Below are 18,741 nucleotides of genomic sequence, written 5' to 3'. Positions count from 1 at the left end.
TGTTCCTACTGCATGCATGTGAAGAGCTGCCAGAAGGCAAGAGCAGCTGAAGCAAAAAGGACAACTCAGAAGCAAGACCAGAAGATGATTGACCACTCCCGTAAGGCTTAAAAGAGCAGCAATGAGCCATTGGGTTCTTTGTAGAAAAGCAACGTTGATTCCTGTGCTTCTTGTCAGCGTCTCTTGAACTTTGTGGGGGTTTTGCCAAGAAACATCAAGCAGGTTGCCAAAGACATCAACGTTTGGTAATAAGGCCCATGGACTGGTTATTAAGAATTTTGTTTTGGACGAAGCTGAGAATGAATTAATTCTCAGCTGTTTTACTAAAATAAGTTTGTTGAGGATTGAATTGTGTTTAGTAATCACTACTTGGGCCTTGGTCATAACAAAAGTCTTAATTTACCATCACGAAATGCATTCTTTATTGTGCTGTGTTCAAAGTTTAATCCTGAAGTATCACATAGCTAAACAATATTTATTAAATAAGGCAAAAGACATTGGTAAAGATTTGGTAAATAATTGGTAAAATAATTTAGCTGAGTTTAAAATAAATAAATAAATAAAATTGGTTTGTACAAAAAAAATCCAAGGCTTTTTAAGATGATCCTTTTGTCCAGACTACTGTATTAACCACAAAAACCCTACCTGATAGTTTGTTGTTTTTATTTTAGTGGTTTCTTGTAAGCTTTTCACATTGTTGGAGTTGGGTGGCTATATAAATTCTTTAAATAAAATAAATAAATAAATAAAATAAAAAATGGTCTGGGGCACCCTCTTTAGGAAGCTTGGCCTGGGAGGATGGCTCTTGAGGCTGGGTGGGGGGAAGGGAGCCAGGTGGACTTGTGTTGAGCAGCCGCTTGTCCTGTGAGTTGCAGAAGACCTGGGCAGTTGAACGCCCCCTCCCTCTGTTGCCCAGCACCATTCCAAGCCAAGAGCAGAGTCTCGATCCCCACCTCCTCATCCCAGAGTCCTCCATGATATCCAGGTGCCTGAGGTCTGGGTCTTTATCACTGCTCCAGTTCCTGCTTGATTGTTGGCCTAATATTAATCTTGGTATTAACCTCTGCTCATCTAGCTGTTGATTGCTGGTGAGGAGGTGTTTTGGTCTTTTTGCTTCCTTTTTTTGGCTTTTTGGTTGTCTCTTTTAAATGGTATGTAGCAGAGGTGGGTTTCAGCAGGTTCTGACCAGTTCTGGAGAACTGGTAGCGGAAATTTTGAGTAGTTTGGAGAACCAGTAGTAAAAATTCTGACTGGCCCCGCCCCCATCTATTCTCTGCCTCCAAAGTCCCAGCTGATCGGGAGTGGGGAGGGAATGGAGATTTTACAGTATCCTTTCCATGCCACGCCCTCCAAGCCATGCCATGCCACGCCCACCAAGCCACACCCACAGAACCGGAAGTAAAAAAATTTGAAACCCACCACTGATGGAGTCCCATTCTGGGTTGCAGCTCTGGGCCCTTTGGATGGCACCAAGGCTCATGTTTACCAACTGTTGCAGAGGATCCAAAAATGCAGGTCTTTTTTCTACCAGAGGCCTCCACTCTCTCTTTTCGTAGCACAGTCCTCTCCAGACTGGTGTGCATTCTCCTTTGTGCTCTTTCTCGTATGCAAGGCCCTTTTTGTCTTCCTTTCCTTTTCAGAAAAAACAGGAGAGTGACCCGTACTACAGGTGGTTCTTGCTTAACAACTGTCCTGTTTACCAACTGTTCAAAGCTACGACAGTGCTAAAAAAGTAACTTTACGGCCAGTCCTCACATTTACGTCTGTTGTAGTATTCTCACAGATATATCTTGAGATTCGGGCACTTTGCATCCAGCGGGCAGTTACAATTATCACAGTGTCCCACAGTCATATGACCAACGTGTGAGCTTCCTAGCCAGCTTAATACAAGCAAAGCGAAGGGAGAAGCTGGCAGGAAAAATACAGGTCACGGTCACAGGATGGCTTGTTTAATTACCAGATCACTTAGTGATGGAGTGGCTGGTCCCAACTCTGCTCATTCAGCGAGGACTTTGCTTTTGTTTCTGCCTTTGGAACGCCTGGTTTCTCCTCCAACCTCACAGACCGGTTTCTAGGAGAGTGCCATTTCCAATGTTTGAGCTACGTCCCATGAAAACAAGAGAAAATGCAAGGAAGCAATCAGGAGCTTTGCATCTGGGATCCCTCTTCCCTTCTCAAGTTCTCTGCAGGGTCCTGCCTCTGTGGATCCCTGGGTTGGGGGAGGCAGACCTCTTATATCCAGCACTGAGAAGGAAAGCTCTGGGGATGGGATCCTGGCTCAGCTGTCACTGGAGGGGAAATGGCAATGGAGGGTCTTGTCCAGAGAAGCCCAACTTCTGCACTGACTTGCAGAGCAATTCCTACGCTCCAAAGTGATCCACGTGATAAAAGAAGTCCTTTGAGAGAGCAGCCCCTTGCAAGCCAGGGGGGGCTCCGAGGAAAGTCTGCTTCAAATAGCCAGTAGTCAGACTAGGATGAGGAAGCGTCTCCCCATCTGTGCTGGAGGGAGGCCTCAGGCAATCCTCAGGATCCAAAGGAGCCCCTGACTGTTGCTTGTACCCAGAAAAATGGGCCTGAGTCACATCCTTGGGTGGTGAACCCTCACCAGGGAGCAGCTGCTCTTTCATCCCAAAGCTTCCTGCATCTTTCTGCATGCCAGTCTCTTGACCAATGTCCAGGGTGAAATGCAGATTGTCCAGGCTGCCAGAGGTTTCCTGCAGGCAAATGCCACTGTCTGCACTGCAGCCGCTGCCTTCCTCCAACCCTCTGCCCTCGTCCCGCTGGCAGGTCTTCTCTGGAAGCACTGCCGCAGTGCAATGGCTCCCTCTCCTCTCCAGGTGTGCGTGGTCCTGTGGATCCAGGAAGAACACCTGCTGGACGGACTCGGTCTCCATGTGTAGGATGCAGATTTCACTTTTCTCCATCAGTCCCCAGCAGAAGTTGTGCCCGAGGGGTGGTTTCTGGTATGCAAAAGAAGAGGGGCGGGGGGAGAGTCAGCTGGCAGAGTCTTCAGGAAGCCCCAGCTAGTGGTCACTCCAGCTCTTCCAGGAATCTCACCCAATTCAAGAGATTCTTCCCAGAAAGAAGATTCTCTCTCCGCCCCACCCAGTTCTTCAGGCAGACAACAACCCTTTCCAAGGGAAAGAAGAATCAACAAGGGGCGTACATAAGAGTACAAGTGTGCCTACCGTTCCTGTCCTATTGTTTCCTTTCGTTATATCCAATTAATATTAAGTTATTACCTACTCATACTTATATATATGCTTATATATTGTATAGTTATTTCATGCTTATGCTTATATATATTGTGTGACAAAATAAATAAATAAAATAAATAAATAAATAAATAAAACATGGACAATGGCTCAATCAATCAATCGATCGATCGATCAATCTGAATAGAGCTGGAAGGGACCTTAGAGAGACCTTGGAGCTGTCTGGCCTGGACAATGGAGGTTCAGATCCATCCCCTGTAATTGTGGATTGATCATCCTCTCTTAGTTTCAGGTGAGGACAGTTTTTTCGACAAACGCTCGTAAGTTAAAAGAAAGTTGGCAGTTTGACTAAGTGACTGTTGGTACCCTGAAAACAGGGGGCTCCCACCCTTTGGACAGTGGACACCTTCTTTGAGAGTTTTTGAGGGGCTGGGATTTGACCAACATCAGAAAACTTTCCTATTTGCTTCTCTGAGGGCCATCTGGTTTTGGGAAGCAGTGGTTATTTTCGGGAGTGGGTCTTACCAGGACTGAAGGCATCCTTGTGGGCTTCTTCTTGCAGGCAGAGGCCAAGCCCAGTCCTGCACCCAGAATCCCAAGACTTAGAAGAGTCAGGAGGGCCAAACTCGGGGTAAGGAGAGAGTACTCTGCAAAGGAATATCCCCACATGTGATTGATCAGGGTGACCCATTCATCCAAGACAGGCAGTACTGGGCAAACTGGGCCCTCTCACTCTGGCCACCAAAGGAACCAGCAGTTGTGTAGGAAACAAGCCAACAGTTTGATCCAGAAAAAAAACACGGACACCAAGAATGGTTGTATTATTTAGGACAAGTAAATAAGGACCTGTATACTGGACGAGTCAAAAAGAGGGCTGTGGAAATATTTACAGATCCCTCACATCTTCATTGGCCAATGAAGAATTCTATTCTATTCTATTCTATTCTATTCTATTCTATTTTATTCTATTCTATTCTATTCTAAAACAACTAAGAAGATCCTAATGCTGGTGAGCTAGATAAAGGTCACTCCCTCTGTTAGTCTTGGGCTGAGACCAGTAGAGCCTTCTCCCCACTCGACCTGTTTCTAGTCTAGAAATACCAAAACCAAACTTTACCACAAAGCTGCTCAGGGGCCTCCAGACTTTTAAGGAAAGTAGTAAGACCAATAACTTACATGGGCCAGCAGAGGGCTGTCTCTGATAAGCTTCACTCTGTGTGTGTGTGTGTGTGTGTGTGTGAGAGAGAGAGAGAGAGAGGGAGAGAGAGAGGGAGGGAGGGAGGGAGGGAGGGAGGGAGGGAGGGGGAGAGGGAGGGGAGAGGGACAGAGTGGGGGGGGGCTTTGCCACAGACTCTGTTTTTCTTGGGTGCAGGGAGTGAGCCAGAGGTACAGTATGAAGGCTAGTGCTCACCTTCTAGTGGGGGTATTGAGACACACTGCTCCTCTGTCCAGTTAGCAGCGTTTGGCCTGGAGGCCACACGAGGCTGTACACTGATGCAGTACTGCTCCCCCCACAGCAGTGGGGGCAGGTCAAATTCCAGGCTGCTGTAGACCTGCAGGAGCTGTGGAGGAGAATGAGCAGAACCTCATCAGGCCTTCCTCCCTATCAAGCTCAGGCCACTTGTTGTCCCAGCCCATGGCACCCTTGGGCTCCTGAGGGCTTCTGCTGGTGCGTCAGCAGCTTCCATTCCAACTCTGCCGGTCAGCCCCAAGGCTCACCTGATCACTGGTGATGGACTGAGGCTCACCTCCTGATTGTTGGACACTCTTTGGACTCGGGCAAGATATTCCCCCCATGCCTCATAGCTGCCTTCGTAAGTGAGGTTGGCCCAGCAGCTGGTGGGAAGCTGCAGAGAGACATGGAGCTGGTTGCCACTCCTGGAGAGGGTCACCTTGGAGAGCCACAGAGTTGCTGGGGAGAAGGAGGTGAGGTGAGTGGTAGAGCTGGAGGAAGCTGCCTCCCGAGGGGGGTCACTCTGAGCATCTCCCCCTCCCAGTTTCGCCTCCTGGGGCCGGCATGGCTCCCTCGCCCCTCCAGGAAAAGTCCGTGGGCTCTTGGGCAGTGCCTTGTCCCGAAAGAGAGGCTGGCTCTTCAGCCTCTGGCGCTACCTTCGCCAGGCGTAAATCGGCGCGTCAGTCTCCAGGCGGAGGAGCTGTTCCCGGCTACGGCGCGCACCCGGCCCAAGTAGTGAACCGCGGGCTGCTGAGTTTCGCAGGTGAGGTCACAGAAGACGAGCGCGATCCGGGTACAATTGGCGGCGGCCCTCCAGCTGTCGTTGCCGAGCCTGCGGGCGGCGGGAAGTGAAGCCGAAGGCTGTTCTGACACGGAGGATAGGCAAGGACCACACCCGACCCGACTCGGCTCTCTCTCCCGCCTTGCCCTGCCCTGCCCTGCCCTGCCCTTACCGCCGATACTGCACCTCGTACAGGACTCCGGCGCCCACTTTAGGGCCCGGTTTCCAGCGAACCAGGTGATGGAAGACACGGGCCTGGAAGTGGACCTCCGTGGGCGCGGCGAGAACTTGCTCTCCTCCTGAGGACACAAGCAGCGGCCGGTTAGCAGGCCCTTGGCATCCCGGGTCCTGCGCCCGTCCCTCCCTTTCCCGCCCGCCTCCCGCGGGCCGCCCGCTTGGCAGTCGCCGCGGTTGGCTCTTCACTCACTCACCGGAGCCCGGAAGGCAAGACACGGCGAGCGGCGGCAGCAGCAGCAGCAGCAGCAGCAGCGCGGACACCCCCATCTCTGCCATCCTAGGCGTTTGCCGGAGGGCGACTGAGAGAAGAGCGTTTGCTGGCGTTTGCTGGAGCAGCTGGCTCTACTTTCACTTCCTCTGGGCATTCCCCGCTGCTCCCCCTTTTGGGGAAAGCCCCGCCTGCCCCTCCTCTCGGCCGCAGGACCCGCAGTTTTTGCCGGAGAAGGAGCGCCATGATGAGCGCTTTGGGAAAGGAGCGACAGAAGGCGTCAAGAGAGTTATCGGAAGCCCTTCGCCGGCCTGCCCAGCTCTTGGCTGCCGGCTTGCCCACCCTGCCGCGACCCCCACCCCGGCTGCTCATCTTCTGCTTCTGAACTGGGACCCTTCCTCAATTCTGGACGGCCCCTGTATTAACTGGAGGGAGATGGAGAGTCAGCTTGGTCTAGTGGTTAAGGCACCGGGATAGTAACCGGGTGCCAGTGAGTTCTAGTCTTGCTTTAGCATGAAAGTCAACTGGGTGCCTCGGGCCAGTCCCTCTCCTTCAGCCCACCCACCTCGCATGGTTGCTGTTTGAAAAGAGGAGGAAGAAGGAGCGTTAGATTTCCGAGTATCGCTTTCCGAGTAAAACTAACCCTTTTGGGAGGGTGAGGGCGGGCGGGTGATAAAGAGAGTGACATCAGGAAGGGCTTTAGAATAGACGCAGCTCCTTTCATTTTCATCTCCCAGGGGTCAGACGCCTCTGACTGGACGGTTTTCCGAACCGGACTTTCCGGTGAGCAGAGGAGGGCTTGAAAGCAGCCTCTTCTTTGGATTAGCCGGCGCCACCTGGGCAAAGCCCAGCTCAAAGCCAAAGCCGAGCTCCTTTCACCAAGGGGGAGCAAGGCTGCTGTGAACCTGGTACTGGCCTCCTTCACTTCCCCAGGGAAACAGCAAGGAAAGCCCCTCCCTCAGAGCTTCTGGCCCTTCCTGGGCTCATCACTATTTATTTATTTATTTATTTAATTTAATTTAATTTAATTTAATTTAATTTAATTTAATTTAATTTAATTTAATTTAATTTAATTTAATTTAATTTGTCACAACAGTATATATAAGCATAAGCATGAAAATAACTATATAATATATGTATATATATGAGCATAAGTATGTGATAACTATATTAATTGGATATAATGAAAGGAAACAATAGGACAGGAACGGTAGGCATGTTTGTGCTCTTATGCAGGCCCCTTAGGAATGGGGTGAGGTCAATAGTAGACAATTTTTGGTTAAAGCTTTGGGGATTTTGAGAAGAGATCACAGAGTCAGGTAGTGTGTTCCAAGCACTAATAACTGTTACAGAAGTCATATTTTCTACAATCAAGATTGAAACGATTAACACTGAATTTAAATCTATTGTTTGCTCTTGTATTATTATGATTGAAGCTGAAGTAGTCTTCAACAGGAAGGACATTGCAATAGATGATTCTATGAGTTAAACTATGAGTTAAACACAGGTCCTGTCGAAGGCGGCAGAGTTCTAAGTTTTCTAAATTCAAGATTTTAAGTCTGATGGCATAAGGTATTTTGTTGTATTCAGAGAAGTGGAGAACTCTTCTTGTAAAATATTTCTGGACACGTTCAATTGTATTGATGTCTGAAATGTGGTATGGGTTCCAGACAGGCGAGCTGTATTCAAGAATAGGTCTAGCAAATGTTTTATAAGTTCTGGTTAGCAGTGTAGTGTTTCTGGAGAAGAAGCTACTATGTGAGTCCATACTGCCAGGTGAGCTTCAGTGGAGCAGGCTTGGACTTCTTCCGTGGCCCCCTTGCAGGAAAAGGCTCCGCCTGGCAACCTTCCACTGGACTAGTGCCATGCTTCTCCTGGGCCAGAAGCCTCCACATGTGCAGGGTAGTTGAGGAGAGGAGGGAGGGAGGCATCTGCAGCCACAGGGAGAGACTCAATATCCAGCCTCTTTCCAGCTGGAGCTTTGGAATGCCTTTTCTTATAGCCCTCCCAACCGGCTGCCCTGTGTCAGACTAAATCTGGTCAGCACAACATGCTTGTGTGGTGTTCTTGACACTTGTGCAGAAGGGGTTTGCCACTGCCTCCTTTTGGGATGTTTCCTCACTTCCCAATCTGACTTTTGGTCCAGGGATTCTCTGGTGATCTCGCATCTGAGTACTAACCTGGACTTTTCCTCGTTTAGTTTCTTCCAATTAATCCAATGAAACAAATAGTGGTAACTGAAGTCTGTCCGTCCCCTTTACTGCATTGGCTTATATTCACCTCCCTCGCTGCTCCTGTTGGTGACCGGTGTACATTCCTCAGTTTAATTGTGCTGGATGCAAAAACAACTTCCTTAATCTTCCCTGAATTTCTCACCATTCAACAAATTCTGGTATTATAAGAAAGAGATGAAAATTTGCCACAATTTTCTTCCGAGTGAGAATGTTTTTATAAATGTATCTCATGTTTCCCTTTTAAGAAAGAAACAGAAACAGAAAAACCCCAAATGTTGTAATCGTTCTGCTCTGAGGAATTTGTTCAACCCACTTCCCAATTCTGTTCATGTTCCAGTTGAGTGGTTCCCCCCTGAGAAATAGTCACCACATCTGGACAGTGGTAACGGATTTATTTCCGCCCCCTCTACCAGTAGCACTTCCATTTTCAGTTCCTTAAAGGCCTCAGGATGATGTCTGCTTTTTCAGAGTTGGTGAGAGGGGCAGGAGTGGGAGATGTCTCCATTCTTCAGGCTGTTCAGTGGAGATCTATGCATGTGAGGCTTTGGAATGAGAAGCACCAGTTTATACTAACTGGAGCCAGTAGGAGGAGAACCAGGTTACTTTTGGTAGCTGAATATCATTGGTTTGTTTATTGCTACCAGACTCCTCCTGATTTTAGACAGTAAAACTGGGGTTTCAACTTTCAAAGGGTTTGGATCTCCATATCTTCATGATTTCCATCTCCTCAAAGCTTCCCAATCCCAGCCAACAGCAGGAGTGAGTCTTCCTGCTAACTGCACATAGTCAATGACACTTCAGTTCCTTGGCAATTTGCTGATGTGGGGGAGAAGAAATGACTCCAGCCAGTTCGATGATCCTGGACTCATTCAGAGTGTGAAGTCCATTCTTTGAGTCATAGGGATAAGTTCATTCAAATAATTATAATTATAATTATTTAATTATAATTATATTATATTATATTTATAATAGAATAGAATAGAATAGAATAGAATAGAATAGAATAGAATAGAATAGAATAGAATAGAAATTTATTGGCCAAGTGTGATTGGATACACAAGGAATTTGTCTTGGTGCAGATGCTCTCAGTGTACATAAAAGAAAAGATACGTTCATCAAGGTACAACATTTACAACACAATTGATGGTCAATATATCAATATAAATCATAAGGATTGCCAGCAACAAGTTATAGTCATACAGTCATAAGTGGAAAGTGGAAATATATTGACATATATATATTATATTTATAATATTTATAATATAATTATATATTATATTATAATTATAATTATATAATTATAATTATAATAATTAATTCAAATAATTCCAAAAACACTACACTACTAACCAGAGCATATAAAACATTTGCTAGACCAATTCTTGAATACAGCTCACCTGTTTGGAACCCATACCACATTTCTGATACCAACACAATTGAACGTGTCCAGAAATATTTTACAAGAAGAATTCTCCACTCCTCTGAATACAACAAAATACCTTATGCCACCAGACTTGAAATCCTGGGTTTAGAAAATTTAGAACTCCGCCACCTTCGACAGGACCTGTGTTTAACTCATAGAATCATCTATTGCAATGTTCTTCCTGTTGAAAACTCCTTCAGCTTCAATCACAACAATACAAGAGCAAACAATAGATTTAAACTTAATGTTAACCACTTCAATCTTGATTGTAGAAAATATGACTTCTGTAACAGAGTTATTAATGCTTGGAACACATTACCTGACTCTGTGATCTTTTCTCAAAATCCCAAAATCTTTAACCAAAAACTATCTACTATTGACCTCACCCCATTCCTAAGAGGTCTATAAGGGGCATGCATAAGAGCACAAACGTGCCTACCGTTCCCTGTCCTATTGTTCCTCTTCATTATATCCGATCAATATAGTTATCACATACTTATGCTCATATATATGCTTATGTATTATATAGTTATTTCATGTTAATGCTTATGTATACTGTTATGACAAAATAAATAAATAAATAAATAAATAATGTTCTGTAACCCCCTGGATTCACTTGTTGGGGCTTTTACCTCCCTCCCCTCCAGGGGTGGGTTCTAAATTTTTTTAACTACCAGTTTTGTGGGTGTGGCTTATTTTATGAGCATGGCTTTATGACCATGTGACAGTGGGTGTGGCTTGATGGCCATGTGACTGGGTAGGCGTGGCCAACTCAATGTCATTCACGTCACGGGGTGCCTCGCCTGGCTCCTCCCCTCCCAGCCATTCTTTGTCACACCCAGCCTCAACGTATCTATAGTTCTGTAAAAATGTTCACTTTTTTCAACTTTATTATCTACATACTATAAATGCACTTTCATGGACTACTGAAAGGAGGAAATGGCTCACATGCTTTGCCCAAGAGTGTGATAGGCAACAGGCTTTTAAGGGGCTGCCAGAAAGAAGTGGGGGGGCAATGTATTTTCCAAAGCACCAGAAGGCAAAACAAGAAGCAATGGATGGAAACTGAACAAAGAAAGAAGCAACCTAAAACTAAGGAGAAAATTCCTGACAGTGTGAACCAATATAGGTGCTAAAATATTTCAGTCATAATTTCACATATAAAATAGCCGTTCAAAACAGTCATTAGTATTATGGCTGATGATTGACAGCAAGCCTAAAAGTCAAAGATTACAAGAGTGCTTCTTTTTCAGTATGTATACAAAACATCACATACTAGGAATAGCATATTAAGATGGACTTATCCTGGCATTGGGATAGGGAGATCTTAAACTGCCTCCTCCCAGCTTTCTGACAAGAGGTATGAATGGCCCATGGGTGAAAGCCCTCCAGCTGCAGAAGGGTCCCCTGAAGCTGCCTTAAGATTATTTGACTTCCAGGCAAACCCAGACCCTTTCATTTGGCCTGGTTTCTTCCATTGTGGTGGGATGTTTTGTCTTCGTGCTGCCCTTGGAGACTGTTTGCAGCAACTTTTACTTGTTTTACTTGTTTACTTGTTTTAAATGTTGTACCTTGATGAACGTATCTTTTCTTTTATGTACACTGAGAGCATATGCACCAAGACAAATTCCTTGTGTGTCCAATCACACATGGCCAATAAAAATTCTATTCTATTCTATTGTTTGTAATGTGCCTATTTAAATTTGCTTCATTTTTTTCATAAGCTGCTTGGGCATTTTGATAAAGGTAAGTAAGTTATGAAAAATGAAACATACTTTTTCCTTCTAGGTCTCTAATCACCTCAGTTGCTGTCCTCTGGACATATTCCAGTTGTCTTTCCTAAAATGTGGCATCCAGAATTGGATGTTATATTCTCGCTGCAGTCTGAATAATGGAGGAGCGGAAAGGAGGAATAGCTGCTTTTGATTTTTGATAACAAACTTACGTTGATGCCACCTAGGATTACATGTGCCTCCTTGATGACTGCATCCCTGTCAGAATATTCATGACTGGGAAGGCATGGTAATAAGGTCAGCCAATGAATAGGCATAGCAACTAAGTCAGCCAATTGGGAGCTGAGACAGACTGGAGCCAGGGTGTGTCTTAGTCTGCAGGTTCTGATTCTGTGCAGAGAAACGAAACTGAAACCAGTGTGTGTGAACCTGTCTGCTGATCTGAGCTGAAATGAAACTGTGAATCTGCTGTTGGTATTGTAAATTTATTTCATGTATTATTGTGAATATAAAGAAGTTAATGAATCCTGCTGCATAAGTTTATCTGTGTGTGCTTCTGGATTTATTTTGTGCAACAAACTCTGACAATCCCTCTTAGTGGACGTTCACAATTTGATCCAACCTGAACTTCTCCCCATGAACTGCAGCCAACTGTTGTTTTTCCAACCAGAGGCCTGTGGAGAAGAAGAGTTGGAGAAGTTGGGAATCTTTAACCTGTAGAAGAAAAGATTATAGGATACATTATCGTTACCTCAAAAATCTGAAAGATTGTTATGTGGAAGATTGGGTAGATTTATTCAAAAAACCAAGGCAAAAACCGATTGGTTTAACTGTCAAGAAACAGCAGCAAAATAGAATCTGAACAGCAAAAGCAACCTGGGAGAGGATTCTTCAGGAAGTAGCAGACTCTCTTTTGCTAGAGATGTGTGAAAAAAGGGTAGATGGTGATCAGATGTGTCAGAGTGCACACAGTGTGACTATTTTGAGACAACCTAGGAGCAAAATACAGTAACAAAGGTTTGTCTTTCAAATAGTGGTTTATCTACAAGGAATAAATACATACATGTACTAGGCAGTCAGGCAATCAATCATCACTATAGCATGGAAGCACACATGGAGAGAGAGATACAGTCTCTTAAAGCGATAGCAGTCAAATAACCCTGCTGACTCATTGCTGCCTTGCATCATTATTACAGTGTTACAGTATTACAACATTATGGCAGTTGGTCAGCTATTAAATCACCATTACCTTGACAAGAAGACTTAGGAGGTGGCCTCCCAAGCCGCTTCCACCAGTCCCGGATTCCAGAAATGCACTCCTGCCTACCTCTTTTAATGGCATGCAATTTGGTGGGAAGTGGAATGGGCTGTTTTTTTCCTTCTCATCCTTCCTGTTCCCCTGAGACAGGTACTCCCTTTGGATGTCCTCCCTTGGGTGTGGCTGCCCTGATACTGCCTCCTTGCCTGGGGAGACCAGCTCAGGGCCATGGCCAGGCAGCTTCAGAACAGAGGAGCATTTGGCAAGACTCCTGTGTGAGGGTCCATTGACCAGTTAGGAAGAAAAACTAATTTGTCTTGTTCAGGGAAGGTCCCCATCAGGAGACCTGAAGCCAGATGCTCTCAGATACATGGCAGGAAGGCTGGGCTGTGCAGAGTAATCTTTCAGGTCAGGCCAGTTTCTTCCCTGCCTGGCTCTGGAGGTTGCCACACACAGCTAAGCAGGGAGGGTGCCAGGCAGGTAAGACAGGTAAGCTGTTGTCCCAGAGCTACATTGTGGGTTGGATGCTGGCAAACTTCTGAAGCTCATATGTATGCTTGAAGGAAGGCAGAGGGCCATGGACCTTGAAAGGTTGCAGTGATCCACCAGGGCTCCTGGTGGGAAGAGGCCATGGAACAGCTCCCGTACCTGGTAAGTCAGCTCAGGGAGGGAGGGAGGGAAGAATCTGCTGATCACTGAAGTGATGGGATGTGGTCAGTAGACATCTTCCTGGAATTGGTAGAAATGAGCCCCAGAGAGGAAGAAGGAGAGGCTGGGGTCTCCAGCAGTCCTAGGACTGGATGGCTTTCTATTCTTTGAGGCTTCTCCAGGGGCGGGGGGGGGCACCTCCTCCATAAATCCTGCATCCTCAGTGCTGGGCAGCATCAAGGCAGGTATCCTTGACCAAATCCTCCCGAGCCTCTTCCCTGCCCAGCGCTCTCACCGGCATTGGGAGGGGGAGCGACAACAGATTGTATTGTATTCTATTCTGTGATGACTGCTTCTTTCCTTGAAATAAGCTTCTTAAGAGCATTTGAAGCCACTTTCATTTTCGTGTATCTCAACTGGCAGGAATAAGCTGGCAGGAGTAGCCAACACCCCAGAAGGCAAGCTCATGATCCTAAAAGATCTTGACAGACTTGAACAATGGGCCCTATTCAACAAAATGAAATTTAAGGTGGAGAAAAGAAAGGTTTTAAACTTACACAGGAACAACCAAAGACACAAGTTCAGAGTAGGTGAAACCTGGCTCAAAAAACAGTAAGAGGGACCTTGGAGTTCCAGTGAATGATCACGTAAACATGAGCCAGAAATGTACAGCAGCGATAAAAACAAATTAATATAATCCTTGGTTGTATAAACAGAGGCATAGAATCAAAATCACATGAAGTATTAGTTCTGCTCTATAAAGCTTTAGAAAGGCCACACCTGGAATACTGCATCCAGTTTTGATTGCATTACAAAAAAGGTGTTGAAACTTTGGAAAAAGTACGAAGAAGAGCAACTAAGATGATTAAAGACCTGGAGACTAAAACATATGAAGAACAGTTGCAAGAACTGGGTTTGGCTAGTCTAGAGACAAGAAGGACTAGTGGGGAGGATATGATAGCAGTATGCCAGTATTTGAGAGGTTGCTACAAAGAGGAAGGGGTCAATTTATATTCCAAAGCAACAGAAGGCAGGACAAGAAAAAATAAATGGAAACTAATCAAGAAGAGAAGCAACCTGGAATTAAGGAGAAACTTCCTAATAGGACAATTAACCACCGGAATAACTTGCCACCAGAAGTTGTGGGTGCTTCATACTAGGCCGAAGGCTTCCATGCGCTGCCACAATTCTCCTCTGTGGGAAAGGAGGGGAGGAGGGTGGTAGTTTCGGTTTTCCTCCAACTGTGCCAGTTTATCTATGCTAGTAAAAGAACTTTGAAAGATATTGGTTTCGGAGTCTTTTCTGCAGGAGGGGTTTTCTGGAACGCTGACAACTGGAGGTTTTTAAGGACAGTCACTTGTCTGCAATGGTATAGTGTCTCCTGCTTGAGCAGGGGGTTGGATTAGTAGACCCCCAATATCCCTTCCAGCTCTATTCTGATTGATTGATTGATAGGCAAGGCTTGGTGCCAATCTCTCAGCCTTTCAAGAAGCCCAGCCCTTTTGGGCGGCAAAAGCTTTTATCTGCAACAGCCAAGGAACAGCAGGCATTCTCTGCCCCCCTCCAGTCCCAATCAACAGTGAGGGGGCAGGGCTGGATCATTGTGGTGGGGCTCCTTTCCTCTGGCTCTTTGCCTCCCACCTTCTCCGGACAGATTGGAGGTATGTGTGATAATCTTTCCCTTCTCTGTTCAGGGGCACTTTCTGAGAATTGGTGCTGGGAATAGGCACACTGGCACATGGGCTGAAACGCTGGAGTCTTGGACCAAGGAACCACTGCCTGATAAACTTAATAGGCATTATGCTTCGGTTGGTTTTTGGTTGGCACCGTGATCTGATTTAACCCTAGTGAATTATATGACTTGATTTAATTTACGATTAAAAATAACCAAACGAATCCATTGTGGAGAGACTGAAGGGGGGGTGGGGAAGGGACTAAATGCCAGCTCCCCCTCTAGAGCCAGTGGGTTCTGCCCTTTGGGGGAGAGCAGTCTGGGGCCAGGAAGCAGAGCTCAAGGGTGCTTAGCTGAGCAGCTGGTCTTTGTCCATGGCTTCAGGGAGGCTGGTGCAGCCCACATCTCTGGCAAGTGGAGTATCTGGCAAACCTTGGAAGGGAGGTCCTTGACTGAGGTGGGCACATTTGCCAGAGGGCTCTGGGACAAAGGTTTCTCAATACTCCTCCCCCTGAGCTTCTGACAGGAAGCTATGGGTGTGGCCAAAGCCTGCATTGTCCAGCCTCTGCCAACAAGCTGACATGTCTACCTGGAGGGCTCCAGACTCCTGCTTGGCCCTGGTGTGAGAGGGGGGTTTCAGGGTGTGGGGCTCCCAACTGGTTCAGGGCAGCATCTCAGGGATAGTCCAGTGTCCTCCTTGGCCCCCCACCCACATCCATCTCCCAGCCACAAAAGAACCATAGCAGAAGGGAAATGGGGGGGGGGAATAGGTTCTCTGATCCCTTTCAGTGAGGTTTCAAGTCCCATCATGGGACTGAAAGAGCATTGATCGCAATTGCTGCTGATCTCTGGTGAGAGTGAGATGGTGGTAGGGCATCCATCCTCACTCTCCTTGACCTCTCGTCACCTTTCAGTACCATCAGCCATGGTATCTTTTTGGATCGGCTGTGGGATTTGGGACTGGGCAACGTAGTGTTGCAGTGGTTCAGTTCCTCTTTCTGTGGGCAGTTCCAATCAGCCTTAATAGGGGGCTAGAGCCATTCCTTTGGGCTCACTACTCTCTCTGCCCCCTTTTAACTCGTACATCAGATGTGTCCAACCTTTTGGCTTGTCTGGATTGCATTGAAGAAGAATTGTCTTGGGCAGCATATAGATAGAAGATACAGTAGATAGATAGAATTCTTTATTGGCCAAGTGTGATTGGACACACAAGCAATTTGTCTTTGGTGCATATGCTCCCAGGGTACATAAAAAGACAAGATACATTCATCAAGAATCACAGACACAACACCCAGTGACAGACATACGGTACAATAAGCAATCGAATCGTACTAGGAAATAATCAATATAAATCGCAAGGATACAAGCAACAAAGTTACAGTCATGCAGTCACAAGTGGGAGGAGATGGGTGATAGGAACAATGAGAAGACCAATAGCAATAGCAATAGCAATGCAGCCTAATGTGAATAGTTTGACAGTGTTGAGGGAATTATCCGTTTAGCAAAGTGATGGCGTTCAGGAAAAAACTGTTCTTGTGTCTACTTGTCTTGATGTGCAGTGCTTATAGCTTTGTTTTGAGGGTAGGAGTTGAAACAATTTATGTCCAGGCCATGTATGATCTGCATGAAGCCGCTGGGTACGAGGGATTTCATCCCTGGTGACCCAAGTGATGCCCTGGCTGCCCTTTTGCAATGCCTGGAAGCAGTGGGGGCCTGGATGGGGTGCAACAGGCTTCCAGGGAATCCTGTAAGAGGAAGTGGCTGCATGTATGTAGAGCCTCTGGATCCAGAGAGTTATCATCTTTAGTTCTGGATGGGGAGCAGACCTGCTGTGTGACCTACCTAGTGGCAATGAGAGAGGCGAAGCGTTCTTACGCTTCCACCCTCATTGCGTCGGCAGATAACCACCCGGCCGCCCTGTTTCGGGTGACCCGCTCTCTCCTTCATCAGGAGGTGCGGGATGACCCTTTGCAGGGACGAGCCGAGGAGTTTAGTGGTTATCTATACGATAAAATCGCTCAGCTCCGGGATGGCCTGGACCGAAATTGGGATGATCCAAGCAAGAGGGAGGAGGCACGTCTTGTCGAGTTTGTTTGGGATGAGTTTGATCTTGTGACTCCCGAGGACGTGGACAGGTTGTTGGGGAGGCTCCATGCCACCACATGTTTACTGGACCTGTGCCCTTCCTGGCTGGTGCTGGCCACTCAGGAGGTGACACGAGGCTGGCTCCAGGGGATTATCAACGCTTCTTTGTTGGATGGGGTTTTCCCTGCCGCCTTGAAAGAGGCGGTGGTGAGACCCCTCCTCAAGAAGCCCTCCCTGGACCCAGCTATTTTAGGTAATTACCGTCCGGTCTCCAACCTTCGCTTTGTTGCGAAGGTTGTAGAGAATGCTGTGGCGCGGCAGCTACCCCAATACCTGGATGAAGCTGTCTATCTAGACCCATTCCAGTCCGGCTTCCGACCCGGATACAGCATGGAGACAGCTTTGGTCGCGTTGGTGGATGATCTCTGGAGGGCCAGGGACAGGGGTTATTCCTCTGCCCTGGTCCTATTAGATCTCTCAGCGGCTTTTGATACCATCGACCATGGTATCTTGCTGCGCCGGTTGGAGGGATTGGGAGTGGGAGGCACCGTTTATCGGTGGTTCTCCTCCTATCTCTCCGACCGGTCGCAGACAGTGTTGACAGGGGGGCAGAGGTCGGCCGCGAGGCGCCTCACTTGTGGAGTGCCACAGGGGTCGATTCTCTCGCCCCTCCTGTTCAACAACTATATGAAGCTGCTGGGTGAGATCATCAGTGGCTTTGGGGTGAGATACCAGCTGTACCGCCTGCTGTTACCGCATGCCTCCCACCGACCCGTACGCTCTCACAGAGAGGGTCTTCTCAGGTTGCCGTCCACCAAACAATGTTGGCTGGCGGCCCCCAGGGGAAGGGCCTTCTCTGTGGGAGCTCCTACGCTCTGGAATGAACTTCCTCCTGGACTACGTCAAGTGCCTGATCTTCGGACCTTTCACCATGAGCTGAAAACGCACTTATTTATTCAAGCGGGACTGGCATAATATTTTTAATATTTTTAATTTTAACTGGGGTTTTATTATTATATGGTTTATAATTTTAAATTTTAAACTTTTAAATGTTGGCCATTTTTTCTAATATGCTCGGTTTTAAATTGTCGTTTTAATTGTACATTTTTGTGTTTTTTATCTTTTGGCTGTACACCGCCCTGAGTCCTTTGGGAGAAGGGCGGTATAAAAATTTAATAAATAAAATGACACTCAGCTGTACTTTTCCACCCCGGGCCACCCCAACGAAGCTGTTGAAGTGCTGTCCCGGTGTTTGGAAGCCGTACGGGTCTGGATGGGGAGGAACAGGTTCAAGCTCAATCCCTCCAAGACAGAGTGGCTGTGGATGCCGGCACCCCGATTCAGTCAGCTGCAGCTGTGGCTGACTGTTGGAGGCGAGTTATTGGCCCCAAAGGAAAGGGTGCGCAACTTGGGTGTCCTCCTGGATGAACAGCTGTCGTTTGAAGATCATTTGACGGCCGTTTCCAGGAGGGCCTTTCACCAGGTTCGCCTGGTTTGTCAGTTGCGCCCCTTCCTTGATCGGGATGCCCTGTGCACAGTCACTCATGCCCTTGTTACCTCCCGCTTGGATTATTGTAATGCTCTCTACATGGGGCTCCCCTTGAGGTGCACCCGGAGGCTTCAGTTAGTCCAGAACGCAGCTGCGCGGGTGATAAAGGGAGCTTCACGTAGCTCCCATGTAACACCACTCCTGCGCAGACTGCACTGGCTACCTGTGGTCTTTCGGGTGCACTTTAAGGTTTTGGTTACTACCTTTAAAGCGCTCCATGGCTTAGGGCCTGGATACTTACGGGA

The 18,741-nt window shown here is 47.0% G+C and overlaps 2 protein-coding genes across 7 annotated transcripts in view; one reads left to right on the top strand and one right to left on the bottom strand.

Moving 5' to 3' along the window:
• Positions 1–425: 425 nt before the first annotated feature.
• On the bottom strand, positions 426–6,511 carry IL10RA (interleukin 10 receptor subunit alpha). 3 transcript variants are annotated; one of them, XM_058194448.1, is made up of 7 exons: positions 5,881–6,508; positions 5,622–5,748; positions 5,325–5,500; positions 4,964–5,127; positions 4,627–4,777; positions 3,741–3,862; positions 426–2,960 (listed from the first exon to the last, which is right to left on the bottom strand). In XM_058194448.1, the coding sequence occupies exons 1-7, from the start codon at positions 5,960–5,962 to the stop codon at positions 2,361–2,363; spliced, it is 1,422 nt and encodes a 473-aa protein (XP_058050431.1). In that variant the 5' UTR covers positions 5,963–6,508; the 3' UTR covers positions 426–2,360. The 3 variants fall into 3 exon arrangements, with proteins under 3 accessions (XP_058050431.1, XP_058050430.1, XP_058050432.1); XM_058194447.1 differs by having other exon boundaries at positions 5,325–5,748; positions 5,881–6,511; XM_058194449.1 differs by lacking the exon at positions 5,325–5,500 and having other exon boundaries at positions 5,881–6,511.
• Positions 6,512–12,698: 6,187 nt separating this feature from the next.
• LOC131203770 (transmembrane protease serine 13-like) overlaps positions 12,699–18,741 on the top strand; it is a 32,984-nt gene continuing 26,941 nt past the window's right edge. Inside the window, exon 1 of one of the 4 annotated variants that reach the window (XM_058194368.1) lies at positions 12,699–13,193. In XM_058194368.1, coding sequence (XP_058050351.1) covers positions 13,173–13,193 — 21 coding nt within the window. In that variant the 5' untranslated portion in view covers positions 12,699–13,172. The remainder of the gene's footprint in view (positions 13,194–18,741) is intronic. The other 3 variants (XM_058194364.1, XM_058194367.1, XM_058194366.1) reach the window with 3 other exon arrangements.

Source organism: Ahaetulla prasina, chromosome 9, assembly GCF_028640845.1.
Source record: "Ahaetulla prasina isolate Xishuangbanna chromosome 9, ASM2864084v1, whole genome shotgun sequence".
In the NCBI taxonomy this organism is placed as follows: Eukaryota; Metazoa; Chordata; class Lepidosauria; order Squamata; family Colubridae; genus Ahaetulla; species Ahaetulla prasina.
Note: the sequence above shows the minus strand (reverse complement) of the source record. Positions and strands in the feature narration are given on the sequence as shown.

What these genes read in the sequence shown, in the direction of transcription:
- IL10RA (XM_058194447.1), bottom strand. Translation starts at nt 6,051, where the DNA reads ATGCCCAGAGGAAGTGAAAGTAGAGCCAGCTGCTCCAGCAAACGCCAG. An exon ending in GTCTTGCCTTCCGGGCTCCG is followed by an intron (nt 5,749 to 5,880) that starts GTGAGTGAGTGA and finishes TTGTGTCCTCAG; the next exon opens with GAGGAGAGCAAGTTCTCGCC. An exon ending in GAGTGTCCAACAATCAGGAG is followed by an intron (nt 4,778 to 4,963) that starts GTGAGCCTCAGT and finishes TCTCCTCCACAG; the next exon opens with CTCCTGCAGGTCTACAGCAG.